This window comes from Squalius cephalus (assembly GCF_949319135.1).
Source record: "Squalius cephalus genome assembly, chromosome: 5".
NCBI lineage: Eukaryota > Metazoa > Chordata > Actinopteri > Cypriniformes > Leuciscidae > Squalius > Squalius cephalus.
The window spans coordinates 31,661,740-31,679,541 of NC_137126.1; the positions used below are offsets into that span (position 1 = coordinate 31,661,740).

Here is a 17,802-nt window from a genome sequence, read left to right on the forward strand (position 1 = left end):
GTACTCCCAGTTACGAGTTGGAAAAACACGGGTTACAGGTTGCCTGGAACGCGGCATAAGATTTGGTTTCTGATGGTTGTATTACGTCATAAACAGCTTGAACAACTGACTTTTTATTCTGACTGTGGTTTTAGTTTTTTTCTGTTTTTGTTTTGTTTATTAATATTGGTACACACTGTGTTTGTCTATACTTTTTGTCACTGTTTACACTCTTATTTGTGTTTAGAATCAATATACTGTAAAAAACCTGGAATTTTTTTTTTTAATTAAAATAAAACAGGTGGTGTGCCAAAGCTGTGGGGGTAGTTGTGGGTGGAGCGGCGATTCCACGTGTAGGCCTACCTAGGTGAATTTATGTCTACACTTCTGTGAAGCCCTGACTCTGCCCTAGTACAGTTTGTGTTAAGCCATTGCAAGACTGGTTGTTTGATGAGAAAGAGATGAAATGTAGTTGAAATAAACGTGTTAAGAATCCGAACAGCTGTTGCAGCGGAGGAGGACTATTATTCTGTTGAGAGGAACCATAGAGAGGAACTGATGAACAACTGACGGCACGGTTTGATGTCTGGTTGACCAATCAGCGGAAAAAGGGGTGTTTCACTCCCGCCCACATGTAGAGATGAATATTCAAGCTGATTATTTGTTTTCAACCCCAGAACGTAAAAACGAAATATCAAGCCAAAATCTTTTTTTTTTTAAATGATAAATGAAAAAGGCGCAGTGTTCTATATTTATTTTAATATTAAGTAAAAAAGTGAATGTTCGGAAGATATCGTGTTATTCCTGACAAAGCTATTATGTACTTTTATAACTTTAGAAATATTTCAGTACTTAAGTGATAATGTCATTATTTTGATCAATTTATTATTTTTTATTTATTTGTGAGTAACATTCCTCTAAAGATCACTCCAAAACAAATGTTTGCACATGGTAAGGACAGATTTATTTCAAAAAGAATTTTAAAAGTAATTCTACAGAACAATCATATTATATGACTTCAGTAGAGGCTCCCTTTGGGTTTGGGGGTTTCACTCTTCTTTGGCCTAAAACAAAATGAAGCACATTCATAAGTCATGTAAATCAGTACATTTTCAAGAATAAGCTGAATACTACATATGTTTCTACTCTGTAAATGTGAGAACAAATCTACTGAGTACAGACTGACCTTTCCAGTATCACGGCTCTTGGCTCTGAGCTTGTTGACCTGAGACTCAGAAATGTCAGCACGCTCCTCAGCCTCCTCAAGCTCATGCTGCACCTTCCTCAACTTGGACAGGTGAGTGTTGGCTTGCTCCTCCTAAAGAGTAACATTTTTACCATGCTTGTTCACTAAGCTGTGGTGCAGCAGTGATATCTCACCAGTAAATAAATTACTAATTAATTAATAATCAATGTGCAAAAATATATACATACCGCCTCCTCAGACTGCCTCTTGTAGACTTTGACCTTCAGCTGCAGCTTATCAACCAGATCCTGAAGTCTGTTGATGTTCTTCTTGTCCTCCTCAGTCTAAAAACAATTTCATAGATTTATTCTAAATATTTGACTATAAATGCATGTATGAATGACTCAATGGATTTAGTCAGACATGGTCATACCTGATAAGAGAGCTCTTTCACTCTCCTCTCATATTTGCGGACACCTTTAACAGCATCAGCTCCACGTCTCTGCTCTGCTTCAACTTCAGCCTCAAGCTCACGGACCTTTGATAGCACATAAAAATTCTCAGACAAGTACTAGTGTAGTCATTGGGAACCTGAGATAATGCTTTAATTTTAAAATGATGTTTGTTGTGATCCCTTAAAAGTTCTCACCCTGCTCTCCAACTTCTGGAGTTGTTTCTTTCCTCCTTTCATGGCCAGATTCTCAGCCTCATCCAGACGGTGCTGCAGGTCCTTCACTGTGACCTCCAGATTCTTCTTCATCCTCTCAAGGTGAGAACTGGTGTCCTGCTCCTTCTTCAGCTCTTCTGCCATCATTGCAGCCTTTTGCATTAATACAGAAAGTCATTAGATACACATTTTTCAAGTATGGAAACATCTTTTGAAACATTTGGCAGCTACTGTTGCTCACATCAGTGATGGCCTTCTTGGCTTTCTCCTCTGCATTTCTGGCTTCCTGTACAGTGTCATCAACTTCACTCTGGACCTGAACAAGGTCAGCCTCAAGCTTCTTCTTGGTGTTCAGGAGACTTGTGTTCTACAAAATTAAAAGCAATAGTTTAACCATTTTGAAAGATGCTCTCAATTTCCTTCATTGTACGTAGGGATTCTCCAATCAGGATTTTTGCAGCCGATCCTGATCATTCAGGCTTTACATAAAATGTAAGCTCTCTGTTGACTCCTTACACCCTGAAAGGCATTTTTAATGATTTCACATCTAAGTGGCATACTTTTTTATGCTTGACATGATGATTATTAGAAATTATACATGACATGTCATGAAATCAAGTTTGAGCTTGTTCACAATCATGTCAACTGCATCTGATCCAAATTCTGTGTTGAAATCTCAAAGCAATCAAAAGTGATGGCATTTAGAACCATGGTAGCCTTTTATCAAAAGTCCAAAAACCTCTCCAAACAAGTGATCAGAGTGTTTTACTGAACATAAGAACTACTTACATTGAGTAAATGCCACAAAGCATAAAAATATTTACAATAACATAGAATAAGTAACAAGCAATAAGATCCCGAATGATGACTGATGATCTTCCAGCGCTGTTTCAGCTGTGCGCTCCAATTCTATGGCACACAGTAAATCTTCTGTCAATCTGAGCGATCAAACCAAACAAAGTGTGCTCCACATCATCTCTACCTACCACCGAAGATCCAGTTTCCATTTTTTGAACTTTCAAATGACATTGGAAAAACTGTGTCATTATCGCGACATGATCAGATCCTGGAAGTCCTATAGCTTTAGCCAAGCAACATGTCATGTTACTCCATTAGGATTTTCTTAAGAGCTATGCATCATGTTATGTTGTGTGGGCTCATTTGAATCGAGACAGCCTGTTCTCAATAAAGATGTGTGATTTACTATGTTTTACTGATGTTTCGCGAAGTTGCAAAACAAAGCGTGGCACAAAAGCCTCTTCTGTATACTGTTTACATGTTTACAACATTACTGTTTACCATTTTTATTATGTTAATAAATTGCGATCGGTTTGTGAAATCGGCCAAATTTAGTGACTACCGATAGACTATCGGCCGATAGCGATCTGCGGCTGATCAATCAATGCATCCCTAATTATAAGAAACAAAATGCCCTTACCTGAGAGTGCAGCAGCCCAACACGCTCACTGATATCCACCAGCTCTTGTTCAGCCACTTTGCGGCCTCTCTCTGTCTGCTCCAGAGCAGCTCTCAGCTCCTCAATCTCAGACTGCATCAGAGTGTTTCTGCGCTCCACCATGGCCACCTGCTCCTTCATGTCTTCCTGTCCTCTCTGGGCATCATCAAGGTGCAGTTGGGCATCCTGAACATAACAATAGCTTTAGAATAAGAATAAGCTTTCAATGTGCTTTCTGGTGACCATAACCTGACAAAAGTTAGATTACACAAACATATTACTACATTCCAAAGTCGAACAGAAGTCAAATACCTTGAGTTGTCCCTGAACGTTCCTGAGCTGTTTCTGGGCCTCAGCAGCCTGGCGATTGGCGTGACTCAGCTGAATCTCCATCTCATTAAGGTCTCCCTCCATCTTCTTCTTGATTCTCAGGGCATCATTCCTGCTCCTGACTTCAGAGTCCAGAGTGCCCTGCATGGATTCAATGACTCTCTGGCTGTTCCTCTTGATCTGCTCCATCTCCTCATCCTTCTCTGCAAGCTTCCTGTCAATCTCACTTTTGACCTGATTTAGCTCAAGCTGGACACGAAGAATCTTGGACTCCTCATGCTCCAGTGTTCCCTATGAAATATAAAAACAACATGTAATTTCAGAATTAAAATAATATTTAACAACACAGTAAAATGGTTTGAACAAGAATGACATATTAATCTCCAGGTACTCACTTCAGCCTCTTCCAGGGCAGTCTGAATCTCTGACTTCTCAGTCTCCACTGTCTTCTTGGCCTTTTCCAGTTCATGGATGCTCTTACCAGTCTCACCTAACTGCTCTGTCAGATCTGAAATCTCCTCTACAAGTTATAAAGAAAATATTATCAACATAAATATATTGTGAATCACTACAGATTTAACACCGTAAGACATTGAATCTTACGCTGCAGATTCTTGTTCTCTCTCTTGAGGGTCTCCAGCTGATCCAGACTCTCCTCATAGGAGTTCTTCATCTTGAACAGTTCAGTACTGAGTGAACGAGCCTCTTTCTGGGCACCTTCCAGCTCGGCCTGACCTTCCTCATACTTCTGCTTCCATTCTGCCAGGACCTTTGGTCCAGATATTTCAGGGTCAGGTTTCATATGTAACATGTTGAACATGGTAAAGCCCATTCTGGCCATGCTTTTCAAAGAGAAATTGATTGTACCTTGTCAAAGTTCCTCTGCTTCTTGTCAAGGTTAGCAGCCAAACCATTGGCTCTCTCCACATCAATCATGAGGTCCTCCACCTCACCCTGGAGTCTCTGTTTGGTCTTCTCCAGAGATGCACATTTAGAGTTTACTGCCTCAACTTGTTCCTCTGCCTCTTGCAGACGCTGAGCCAGCTTCTTTCTGTTATATTTTTTGTAACATTTAGTCAGAAGATACATGCAATTGCACAAATTATTAACACATATCACTTCTTTTGATGTTCATACTTGGACTCTTCAAGCTCCTCAGTGCGCTGGATGGCATCAGTTTCATATTTGGTTCTCCACTGAGCAACCTCACTGTTGGCCTTTGACATTCCCCGCTGCAGCTCAGCCTTTGCCTCCTGCTCTTCCTCAAACTGCTCACGGAGCAGGTCGCAGTCATGACGGGCTGATTGCACAGCATGGGCCAGTGCGTTCTTAGCCTAGGAGACAAAGTCACATAATATTTATATTAATTCATTTAGCAGACACTTTTATCCAAAGTGACTTACTAATTAACAATACAAAATCTGATATTAGCTTTATTGTATTACATTAGCTTTGTTGTATAGTGTTGTATTAAGTTTTTTGCATTATATTAGCTTTGTTGTGTAGTAAGTGGAAATTATGTGTTTGTTTTCATTATGCTATATTACCTTAACCTCCTCTTCAATATGCCTCTTGAGCTCCTCGATTTGCTGAGTGAAAGCTTGTTTGCCTCTGGTGAGCTGAGAAACCAGAGCCTCCTTCTCCTCCAGCTGACGGCCAAACTCACCTGTATAGATTTAAATTCACTGTGTCAGATTGTGCTGTCTCTATCAGTTACTATCAAAACAAACTCTTTGAAAGCAGAATGTAAATAAGTGTGTTTTCTTCTGATAAGACTGTCAGAAATTCAGTGCTATACAGTATATAATCTTAATACCCCACACTCAGTTACTGTTGGAATACTATTAATTTATTCATGATTGTCATTAGTTACCATTTTCAGTTTGAAGTCTTGCTCTATGAGCATTGAGGTCATTTAACTGGCGAATATTCTCATCATTCTTGGATTTTATTTCACTAAGTTGGTCCTCAAGTGTGCGGCACATCTTCTCAAGGTTAGCCTGCAAATACAAAAGTCATTAGATAATTGAAAAACTTCAACATGTTATGTATTCTTTAAACATAAAATTTCCTACTTTTCCTTTGGCAACAGCTTCCATGTTGCTGGAAAGATCATCAATCTCCATTTTGTATTCACTCTTCTCTTTCTCAAGCTTCTGCTTGACACGCTGCAGGTTGTCGATTTGCTCTCCCAGCTCGGCCACACTGTCTGCCTGCTTCTTGCGGAGGGCAGCAGCAGTAGCTTCATGCTGGAGGGTGGACTCTTCAAGATCACGACGCAGCTTCTGGAATTCAGCTTCACGCTTCTTATTCATCTCAATCTGAGCAGAAGTGGCTCCTCCAGCCTCCTCAAGCCTCTCACTGATCTCCTCAAGTTCCCTGGAGAGATCAGCTCTCTGCTTCTCAACCTTGGCACGAGCAGCGCGCTCAGCCTCGATCTCTTCCTCAAGTTCCTCAATGCGGGCCTATGGTGGTAAGTAGTTAATTTGATTTTTATTGTTCAGCATTTAATTATATTGATTGTGATATTGTAATGTTGAAAAAATCTCAAAATACCTGAAGCTCCTTGATCTTCTTTTGGAGTTGAGCACCCAGAGATTGTTCATCTTCTATCTTGCTAAGCAGCTGGCTTGTTTCAAAGTCTTTCCTGTGGGTGTACAACAATAAGTGGTTTGGCAAAACAAAAACAAAACTTAATAATAATGTTTTCAGAAATGTTATGCTTTAATAACTTTTTTATTTTCTCCTCTGATTGTTGCTTGTCATTCTCCAGGTCCATGATGGACTCTTGGGCTAATTTCAGGTCTCCTTCAAGCTTTCTCTTGGCTCTCTCCAGGTCCATGCGGAGCTTCTTCTCTTGTTCAAGGGAACCCTCAAGCTACAGGACAATGATAAATAAAATATGTTCACAGCTAAAAAAAAACAAAGCTAATTTGATGAATTAATAACATGTTTACATTATCAACTCACATCATCAACTTGCTGCTCAAGCTTTGTCTTGGATTTGGTCAGGGTGTTGACTTTGTCCTCCTCGGCCTGAAGATCATCCAGTGTCTGCTGATGTGACTCTTGGAGGGCTTTCTTCTCCTTCGTAAGCTTGGCAATGCTCTCATCCTGAGCTGCCATTTCCTCTGTCAAGTTCTTCACCTGTGTGATTTTTGTTCCAAATAAGCTTATATTTTACACTTCATTTTCTATATCAACACATAAAAAAGAGATTAAATCTAATCTTAAACCAACTCAATCTCCAACCTTATTCTCAGTGGCATGTTTCTCCTTCTCCACTTTAGCCAAGGTGAGCTCCAGGTCATCAATGTCTTTCTTCAGCTCAGAGCACTCATCCTCCAGTTTCCTCTTCTTGGCTGTCAGTTCAGCATTGATTTCTTCCTCATCCTCCAGTCTCTCAGTTGTCTCTTTGAGTTTAGCTTCAAGCTGGATTTTGCTTTTGATCAGACCCTCACACCTCTCCTCAGCATCTGAGAGATTCTCAGATTCCTGTTAAGAAAATAGGTTGCTATATCATTGGAAACCACATTGCTCATTTTAACGTGTCAGACTGCAACTCATACTGTGTGTGAAGAAAATCTCTCTTGTGTTAAATTTAGGGCAAGTTAACGCGACAATAACGCTTTAACAGTTAAAAAAAATAGTGACGTTAATGTAGGCTTTATTTGACGCTATGAAATGAATCACCCGTAGGTCAAGCCAGGGTTGCCAGATCTACAGTTTTTCCCTATATCAAACACTATTTGTAGCTCCTCCCGTCCAATAATAGACCAAATAAGTATATTCTTTCACTTTAATATATCTTGAAAAACATGCATGAATCGCAGAAGGTATTCTGATTTCATATATATATATATATATATATATATATATATATATATATATGAAAGATACAGTATACAACTTACCGAAATCCGTATCATGACTCATAATCACTCAATCTGTGTTTCAACCGTGGAAAGACGTCAATAAAACAGCTTGTGAACAATATCACTTAATGTTACATTTACCTCAGGAAAGTTATCAAGTTGTCACTCACAGTTTGTTAGTTAGCTATAAAAACACTAGAGAAGAGCTTATTTACTGTTAATTATATATGTATGTTTGAATAAATTCACCATGAAGTGTTTATGAAAACTACCTTATAACTGAGTTGTACAAACATTTCAGCTTTTATTTGAGTGTAAATAGCCTATTATATCTGGATATAAATAGCAGCTGAATATAATAGCTCTGTTGTTCATTTAAAATTATAATATTATAGTGTACCAAATGAGAAGGTTCCCTGAATTGTTTGCAGCATTATTTGGGAGAGATTTTTTTTCCTTAAGAAAAATCAAATTATTGGTATCAGTATTGGCATCGGCCGATATCATTCTGAATAATCAGCTATCGGTATCAGCAGAGAAATTTAGTATTGGTGCATCTCAAAAAATACTCACAGATGCTACTTGTAGCTGTAGATCATTTTTCTCTTGCAGCAGTGCTACCATCTTCTCTTCAAGTTCCTTCTTTTTGGCTTCAGCCTTGGCAAGATCTTCTTTGCATTTTACAAAGTCCTCTTTCATGGTTGCCAGCTCTTTCTCAGTTTCGGCACTCTTCAGTAGAGGCTTAACCTTGTAGTAAACCTTCATCCATGGCCAGTGTTTGACATTCATGAATGAACGGATGTTGTATTGGATGGTGTAAATGGACTCCCTGTGAAAAATTCATCATTAAATGCCATAATCATTATAATTTTATAAATTATAATTTGTTTCCACAGTTATTGTTGATGTCATCTTTACTAATGACAATACTCACCTCCTTTCCATCATCTTCACAAATTCCCTCCTCATCACGTAGCCACGGCAGAGAGCCTGAGTCATTGTGACCAGAGCAGCCAGTTTCTCATCACGCATCTCCTCAAGAACACCCAGAAGACCAGCTTTGAAGAACACCTGAATTTATGTAAAACAGTAAATCAAAAAATATTGATTTAACCTGTATAAGCTAAATGACCATGATCACCGAATCTTTGAAATTTGTAAAGCTAAATATGAACCTTTGTGGTTCCAAATCTGTACTCGTCATGATTAACGTCGATGGATCCCAGGAGTTTCTCACTGGCCTTCTTGTTATCCATAAACTGTCCCTCTGGGATAACACTGGCATTCAGCACCTTGTATCTATGGGAGATGGGAAGATTTATCAAAATGTTTTATATCTTCTAATAAAGAGTCTCCAACAGGAAATTGTATTTTCATGTGGTGTCATTTATACCTCTGTTTGAAGTCACCATAGAGGATTCTGCTGGGAAAACCCTTTCTGCAGATTCTGATACCCTCCAATACACCGTTACACCTCAGCTGGTGGATAACCAGGAAGTTCTCCATGAGACCTATAACGAAGTTTACACCATTAACTTGGTAAATTAATTCCATCATATAAATTGAGTGGCAGAATATCTGTAAACTTGTTAATACTTTACCCGGAGTCTTGGACTCATTGGGAATCAGGCAACGCACAAAGTGAGGGTGAGTGCTCCTCAAGTTGGTCATGAGTTTGCCCAAGTTCTCCTGTGAAGAATAGAAAGGGGTTGCCATGCTTTGTATTTCTTTTTTTCTTCAAATACAGAAATATTGCTGTGATGTCATCTCTATACATACCCTGAACTGGGAGGACACAGTCTGCATGGAACCACCCTTCTTCTTGCCTCCTTTTTTACCAGTCTCTATTGAGATAAAGATACAAAAGAACATGTATAAATGCAAAAACAAGAAAGAAAGTGCAAAGCTAAATCAAAGTTTGGTTAAATTGATTTTTTTCTTTACCCTCAACAACAGGTGGGTAGAGAGTAGCCAGCAGTTTGACAGAAGACTTCTGGTAGAGCTGCACAGCAGACTCATTCAGTGGATCCTTGTTCTTGTCCAGCCAGCCAGAAATGTTGTAGTCCACAGTTCCAGCGTAGTGAACCAGGGAGAAGTGGGCTTCAGCCTTGCCTTTGACAGGCTTTGGTTTCTGGAAAGCATTGTTCTTGCCAAGATGCTGATCATATAACTTGTTCTTGAAGGAAGTGTCTGAAGCCTTGGGGAACATGCACTCCTCTTCAAGGATGGAGAAGATACCCATGGGCTGTTTATAAAATAATGTTGTTTAAGTATTACAATTTTAAGATTTCAAGCATAGAAATTGGAAATGAATATGTTCATAAACCAGTAAAAACCTTCTCAATGAGCTCAATGCAAGCAGCCAAGTCCATGCCGAAGTCAATGAACTCCCAAACAATGCCCTCCTTCTTGTACTCCTCTTGCTCCAGCACAAACATGTGGTGGTTGAAAAACTGTTGCAGTTTCTCATTGGTGAAGTTGATACACAGCTGCTCCATGCTGTTGAACTGGATGAAGAAACAGAACCATTTACTGACTTCTGAATATCACTCAATGTGCCATTAAAAAATAGATAAAAGAATCATTCTTACATCAAAGATCTCAAAGCCAGCAATATCCAGCACACCAATGAAGAAGTTTCTTTGTTGTTTTGTGTCCAACATCTGGTTGATACGAACGACCATCCACAAGAACATCCTCTCATAGATAGATTTGGCCAAGGCGCTAACAGAGTTGTACACCTGTAAGTAGAATAGAGTGGATAATTTATTCTACTTCTGAAATAATTAGCCAGAATTTGAGGTTAAACACATGGCATGCTGGAAATGTTACTATACCTGTGGCACGGTCTGGCCTTTGGTCACAAACTCATTTCCGACCTTGACTCTGGGGTAGCACAAAGCCTTCAGCATATCAGCAGAGTTCAAACCCAGAAGATAGGCAACTTTGTCAGCCTCTGCAATTAAAAAAGTTGCACAAAAATCCATCCCTTTTCTTGCCTTGAAAACTAAATGAAAACCACCCTTTTCTTTGTGAAAATAGAAATAAGGATCTTTCCATTCAAAGCACTGCATTTTATGACACGTATTAGTACAATTTAGTCTCACCCTCTGTGCCATCAGGCTCAGCCTGCTCCTCACGTTGCTTCTGCTTGAACTTCATGTTGCCATGATGCAGCACAGCTCCAGTGAACTTGTAGATCCCCATTTTCTCCTCATTAGTAAAGCCCAGAATGTCAATAGCAGTCTGAAAATTACAGAGAAGAATGCACTCTAGGATCTTTTCTGCCATATATAAGCATACAGTATGTCAATATTCAAATAGCAATGACTCACATCAGTAGCAACCAGCTCCTCTTTATCATCAATGCTGGCCACTGTGATCTGACCCATACTGCACATAGGGTAGTCATAGGGGTTGGTGGTGATGAGCGTCATTTCTGTAAAATACACAGATTTTTAAAAACAGTGTCTTACAATATTATCTGGCATTTAACACTGAATGTAATGTGTGCACCTACCAAGCAGCTCAGGCTTATGGTTGGTCATCATCTGGTAGAAGATGTGGTAGCCTCTCTCATCTGGAAGCTGGAATGTCACTCTAGACTTCTCCAGCAGATCTGTTGAGACAATGTACTTGAGTCACAATCATCTGAAGAGTGACAGAATCAAGACAAGTGTTCAGGATGGATCAATGAAATCATGTCCACATACATGTCTCAATGTCAGCACTAGCCAGTTTTCCAGTGGTGCCGAAGTGAATTCTGATAAATTTACCCTGTTTGAAACAAAATGGCACAATAGATAAATAATCTCTTTATATAAAACTCTGTATAGAAAAATCCAACACAACTGACTAACTATATTGTAAATAAAAAGTGGTTTACTTACAAACCGAGAGGAGTTGTCATTTCTCACAGTCTTGGCATTACCATAAGCCTCAAGCAGAGGGTTGGCAGCAATGATCTGGTCCTCAAGAGAGCCCTGTGATGTTTGAAGGGTTTTTAGTTATTTTCATTTATTTTCTATTTAATGACTAAACACAATTTATAGGCATTTCACAAATTCACATATCTTGTGAGATGAGTGTAAATCACCACCATTCAAAATAAAATGTATGTAGTTTTATATATCATACCTGCATTTTGCCAGGAGTATCTTTCTTCTTTTCACCACCTGCCACTGCAACTGTGGCAAAGTACTGGATGACACGTTTGGTGTTCACAGTCTTTCCAGCACCAGATTCTCCACTGGTTTATGAGAGATTATAGAAAACAGAAGTTTAAAAGACATGTAGACTTTTCAAAGTATATTCAGAAGTTCATTCTTAAATTCTGTTTTGTAAATATCTCCATATAGATTTGCCATTTACATTATACTTTAATTTTTGTCATGGTCTGAGATTAAATGAAAATACTTACGTAATCAGGACAGACTGGTTTTCTCTATCTGTTGATTGTAATGTGTAAAATATCCGATAAATATTTCATATATTAACATCATCAAATTCACCTTAATGAATTCTATAGAATTCAATTCCATAAAGTCTTACCAGTCAGCATGAACTGATATGCGTTGTCAGAGACAGAGAAGATGTGGGGTGGGGCCTCCATACGCTTTTTGCCTCTGTAGGCAGACACCACTTCTGCATCATACACTGGGAGCCACTTGTAGGGGTTCACAGTTGCGCAGAAGAGTCCAGAGTAGGTCTGAAATGAGCAGAGACGTGGTCAGATTGCAACAACACAGAAAAAATTAAGTTAAATGCTTTATATGTCATTTCAGAACTTACGTAGATCATCCATGCAGCATAACGCTCTTTGAGGTTATACAGCACAGAGGCTTCATTGAGATGGGTCATCATGGCCATGTCCTCAATCTTGTCATACTTGGGAGGATTCATTGGGTAGACGTCATCCTCCTTTACTGTTCTCTCCTTTAAATTTGATAAATTAGATATTAGATATAAAAGAAAACAATGTAATAAGTAATTTAATGAGCATCTACATTAAGTAGAAATTAAAAATTAAAAACTCGCCTCCTTAGTGTCAAGCAAAATAACTGTGGCTTTGCCACCCTCTTTGCTCTTGATTGTTCCCTTGAGGTACAATTCTTTGGCATCAGCCACATAGCAGGCAGTCTTGGCATCAAATGGTTTGCTCTGAGCCTCGATTCTCTCTTTCTCAGGCTTACGAAGGTAAATGGCAGCCTTGCCATAAACGGCCATCTCAGCGTCCGTACTCATGGTGGCGGCTTACTAAAATTTGGATAAGAAACATTGACATGCTTTTTTAATCAATAAAATAAGTATTGATAATCATACTGTCCACAAACAGTAGAGGGTCTCATGTAGTTAAGGTCTTTATAGAATATTAAAGTGAAAAGGCCTATTCAAATGTAAAAAGTGTGAACACAATAATCCTTAATTTATGGCGTCTCTAATTAAATCATCTGTCACAATATGCATTTTGTTGATACATTATAATACATAAAAAACTGCATTAATAAATTAAACTAAACTTTTTCAGCACTTGTTTTTTGTTTCAGTTATGTACCACATGTTATATCAGTTATATACCACAGTGTCCATATTTATAAAAAGTGTCAAGAGTCCCACTTAAAATCTGCCAATAGACAAGTATAAAATTCTTAAGTAATTTATCACAAAAAAAAAAACAGCACATCTACGATAAACTAGAGTCTACGTGCATCTGAAAACATGCAAATATTAAACCACGTCTTTTTAATTCAGTAATGCAGTGTGTTGCTACCACCTACCTTCCTCCTTTTGAAGACCAGATGAAATTTTAACACCCTGTAAAGGAATTCAGTTTAAAAAAAAATACATTTAGGCATATATGGTAATAATATATTTTTAAAGAGTTCTTCTGTCATATCAATTCACTTAGTATAATCTCATACTAATACCAACATCAAATGCAAAGTATTTCAGCTTCTTACCACAAGCAGGAACTCCTCTAGGCTCCTATGAGACTGGCTGTGCTCTCCTCAAAACTTATATTGAGGTCAATTTGCACACTAAGCAGAGGCTATAAATGGATAAGCTTTAGAGTCCTAATTTATGGTAAGAAGCTACACCTATTCTCAGTCATCAACAGATATAACATCATTTTACACATCAGTTATAGGTATCACATATGTTTGACAATGCAATAGTTTGATAATATGTCCATATTTTGAATAAATTACATGATATTCATAGTCATAATCATATATTTTTTAAATTTACATATTTTTAAATATATTTTTATATTTATACTTCATAAATATTTCATTTTTAATTGACTGACAAGAAAAAAAATCTATTGATTTTAATTTGTGAGGAATTATTTTCAGTTGCAGATTAAATTGGAATAATATTACAACAAACATATAAAGACACATTTGATATCTAATATTTTTTACAAAGACAAGCACGTATAACAGAAATGGCCATATAAGTGATTGACTGCATGGAAGATTGCCATCCAAGCTGGCTCATAAAAAAAATACCATAATAGTTCACTCCCAGTGTATGAGTCTAGTTTCTATTTATACCTAATGCTTTTTATGATTGGGATGGGTAGACTGTATTACTCGATGAGGGGAAAGATTCAGTGATTTTTCCATTTGCTTTGTCGTGAACACTGCTGTGTTTCCATTTTCATTTCTGTTTATTGCAATGTTTCCATATTTTAATGTTAGACATCTTTAAACTTAATTAGAAGTGGTACAATAATTTGGACTCATTCAAAATTTATACTTTAACATGAATTTTAAGTTAACATGGAACAAATGACAAAGTATTGTTGCAATTAGTCATCACAACAGTAAAGAACGTCTAACCTCAAATGCCAAAGATATTGTCGTGTATGAATAAAAGGAACTAAAGGATTTTTTAAAAATAATTGTTCATTTTAAGGTTTTAAAGACTCACTTGTATTTGATTAAAAACACTGAATTAATCTATTCAATCTTACTTTCCAGCATCACAGCCAGAGGCATTGCTTGTAGGGGGAAAGTTGGGAATGAGTACAAGGGGCCCAGAGCTTTACATAATATTGACAGTAACAAATATACAATCAGGATATAACATGAACATACAGACAGACAGTGATTATATCACATAAAAAAATAAAAAAATAAAAAGTAAGGCATGCATGCAGATCTGGCGCCAGCCACCCGCTGATGAGGGGGTGTCTGAAATACCGAGAGGGGGCGATCACCAGATATGCAGTGTGTATAAGGCCTACACAATCACGTTACCACAGGACAACACCACCACCAAAATCATTGTATGCCTGCTTAACCCACATGCTCAGCTTATTGCGACCCGTTTAACAGAATATTACGATTAAAACAACATGAACCGCTACTAAGACAATATAACGCTGACAACTGCGACTAATTATCAAACATTTTAAATCACGAGCAAAATATTTAATCGTACCTTTAGCCTCAGTAGAGCTGCAATCTTCTCTTCGATGAGTGAAACCTCCTCAGCAGTAACTCTTTCCATTCGTCTCTGAATTTTCTACTTAGGTCATTTTCAAATGCCAGCTGGATCAAATGTGCTTTTTGTCTATACAACATGCTGCGTCTGTGCTCAGAAAATACATTCTTCAGCGTTGAGAGAGTTCTCGCACATAGCAGTCGAGGCCACAAATGTTAATGCATGTTTCGAGGCAGTCAGCACCACTGGCATGGCTTGGAAAACACTGGAGTTATTTGAAAGAACTTTGAACAACGTCACTTTCTCATCCTGGCCTGTGCAGTGTTTGCCAACACTGACGTGCAACGGTGAACTGAGACTCCACCATTTTGGTGTTCGTTAAATCCAGTAGTAGATGCACTTTCCCCGCATTCAAAAAGTTCTCACTACCAGGGTCCAGTGCATCCAAAGCTGCCATGTAGCTGTTATTACATTCACTGAAACGCACAGACATTTCTCCCAAAACAGAGTCAATAATGCTAAAAAACTGCCGCTCGCACTCCTGTTCAATGTTCACTTCACGCTGACCAACACTTTCATCCACAGTGTAGTCTTGCAGAGTCTTACTGGGCTGTCACTGCCATTTTGGAGGGGCAGGAACCGCATCATCTGCACCTATACTTTCAGCACACAGTTTCGCAAACTCTGCATCTGATCATAGACTTTCAATGCAAGAAGCGCTGCCAATGAGCCGAATTGCCATCAATAGAGCCGTTTGTTCAGCTTGCTGCATCCTATTCGGTGGATCCATCAGGCCCAAAACTTTGAACATCACACAGGCAAGAAATTTGAAAGTCGGTTCTGTGATGGCCTTGTTTCGTTCAGAAAATCCACAAGCGTGTCGTGCGATTTCAGCACCACAGGCACCATCTCAAGGTGTCCAGTCCATCGTTGATCCAGCAGCCTTTTAAGCTTCTCTCCCTTTTATTGTGCAGCTAAAGTTGGCTTTCTCAGAAATTTAAACATTTTTACATTTTAGATTTCTTGCCAAGGCGTTTTTCTTCCCAAGGTGCTGCATGTACTTTTTCATTGCTAAGCTGCAGTGTTAATTTCATTAAGGCAAGGCAAGGCAAGGCAAGTTTATTTATATAGCACATTTCATACACAATGGCAATTCAAAGTGCTTTACATAGAAGAAATAAAAATAATAAAAAGAAATAAGAATAATTAAAACAATTTAGAAAAATAAAATAAAATACAGTACAGTACAAACAGTTGGACGCACAATGGCACAGTGCTCATTCAGTAAATGCACAGCTAAACAGATGTGTTTTGAGTCTGGATTTGAATGTGACTACTGTAGGAGCACGTCTGATCTCTTCTGGAAGCTGTTTCCAGCAGTGGCTAGCATAATAGCTAAAAGCGGACTAGCCATGCTTAGAGTGAACCCTTGGTATTTCTAGCTGATGTGATCTTAATGATCTGAGTGATCTGTTGGGTTTATATTCAGTGAGCATATCTGCAATGTATTGAGGTCCTAGGCCATTGAATGATTTATATACCAGTAATAATACTTTAAAATCAATCCTACATCTAACTGGGAGCCAGTGTAAAGACCTGAGGACTGATGTGATATGTTCATATTTTCTAGTTCTGCTCAGAATCCTGGCGGCAGCGTTCTGTATGAGCTGCAACTGTCTTATGGTCTTTTTGGGAAGGCCAGTGAGGAGTCCATTACAATAATCCACCCTGCTGGTGATGAAAGCATGCACAAGTTTCTCTAAGTCTTGTCTGGAAATAAAGCATCTAATTATTGCAATATTTTTCAGATGATATAGTATGCTGATTTAGTTATTGCTTTGACATGACTACTGAAACTAAGGTCTGACTCTAGGGACACACCAAGATTCCTGACTTGATTTTTAGTTGTTTGGCCCCTAGAGTGAAGGTATGCATTCACCTTGAGAACTTCATCTTTGTTTCCAAATGCAATGACTTCAGTTTTGTCTTTGTTTAACTGAAGAAAGTTTTGGCACATCCAACTGTTGACTTCATCAATGCATTGGCACAGGGAGTCAATGGGGCTGTAATCGTTAGGCAATAGGGCTAAGTAGATCTGAGTGTCGTCTGCATAGCTGTGGTAAGCAATTTGGTTCTTTTTCATTATTTGACTCATTGGGAGCATAATACAGGTTGAACAGGAGTGGCACAAGAATTGAGCCTTGAGGGACTCCGCATATCATGGATGTCCACTCAGACTTATAGTCTCCTAATACTCACATAATAACCTCTCCCTCCTAAGTATGACCTAAACCATTTTAGGACTATGCCAGAAAGCCCCACCAGTTTTCCAGCCTTTCAAGAAGTATGTTGTGATTGACAGTGTCAAATGCAGCACTGAGGTAGAGTACCAGCACTGATAATTTGCCTGTATCAGTATTTAAGCGAATATCGTTTATTATCTCTCTGTGCTGTGGTGTGGGCGGAAACCAGATTGAAAATTGTCAGAATTTGTTCAGCTGATTGAAGACAACTTTTTCAATGATCTTGCCTATGAAAGGAAGATTTGAGATCGGTCTATAGTTGCTTAATATGGTCTTATCCAGATTGCTCTTTTTCAGGAGGGGCTTGACAACTGCAGTTTTAAGGGAGTTTGGAAAACTCCCAGAGAGAAGTGAGGCATTTACCACTTTTAGAAGATCTGCTTCTAAACTGTTTAACACACTTTTGAAACAGGATGTGGGAAGTGTGTCAAGAGCACAGGTTGATGTTCCCAAATGGCTTTTCTTCCCAAAATTTTGCCATCACTTTCTTTGAAAACAGACATAAGCCGCTTCCCGACCAAGTAGTTACAGGAACTTAGTTATAGGAACTGTCC

The 17,802-nt window shown here is 38.5% G+C and overlaps 1 protein-coding gene across 1 annotated transcript in view; it reads right to left on the reverse strand.

Moving 5' to 3' along the window:
* Positions 1-920: 920 nt before the first annotated feature.
* LOC307159133 (uncharacterized protein) overlaps positions 921-17,802 on the reverse strand; it is a 42,799-nt gene continuing 25,917 nt past the window's right edge. Inside the window, 40 exon segments of the mRNA XM_079872345.1 lie at positions 921-1,043; positions 1,166-1,297; positions 1,414-1,509; positions 1,599-1,703; positions 1,815-1,985; positions 2,074-2,199; positions 3,271-3,474; positions 3,601-3,909; positions 4,014-4,138; positions 4,222-4,387; positions 4,486-4,669; positions 4,756-4,952; positions 5,166-5,284; positions 5,492-5,618; positions 5,694-6,083; positions 6,175-6,265; positions 6,351-6,496; positions 6,589-6,765; positions 6,871-7,113; positions 8,067-8,322; positions 8,428-8,564; positions 8,669-8,792; positions 8,887-9,004; positions 9,095-9,182; positions 9,273-9,355; positions 9,358-9,414; positions 9,417-9,738; positions 9,830-10,000; positions 10,085-10,234; positions 10,331-10,449; positions 10,601-10,739; positions 10,829-10,932; positions 11,014-11,112; positions 11,207-11,270; positions 11,384-11,476; positions 11,631-11,742; positions 11,914-11,941; positions 12,045-12,201; positions 12,285-12,428; positions 12,531-12,745. Of these exon segments, the coding sequence (XP_079728471.1) occupies positions 1,029-1,043; positions 1,166-1,297; positions 1,414-1,509; positions 1,599-1,703; positions 1,815-1,985; positions 2,074-2,199; positions 3,271-3,474; positions 3,601-3,909; positions 4,014-4,138; positions 4,222-4,387; positions 4,486-4,669; positions 4,756-4,952; positions 5,166-5,284; positions 5,492-5,618; positions 5,694-6,083; positions 6,175-6,265; positions 6,351-6,496; positions 6,589-6,765; positions 6,871-7,113; positions 8,067-8,322; positions 8,428-8,564; positions 8,669-8,792; positions 8,887-9,004; positions 9,095-9,182; positions 9,273-9,355; positions 9,358-9,414; positions 9,417-9,738; positions 9,830-10,000; positions 10,085-10,234; positions 10,331-10,449; positions 10,601-10,739; positions 10,829-10,932; positions 11,014-11,112; positions 11,207-11,270; positions 11,384-11,476; positions 11,631-11,742; positions 11,914-11,941; positions 12,045-12,201; positions 12,285-12,428; positions 12,531-12,745 (5,903 nt within the window). The 3' untranslated portion in view covers positions 921-1,028.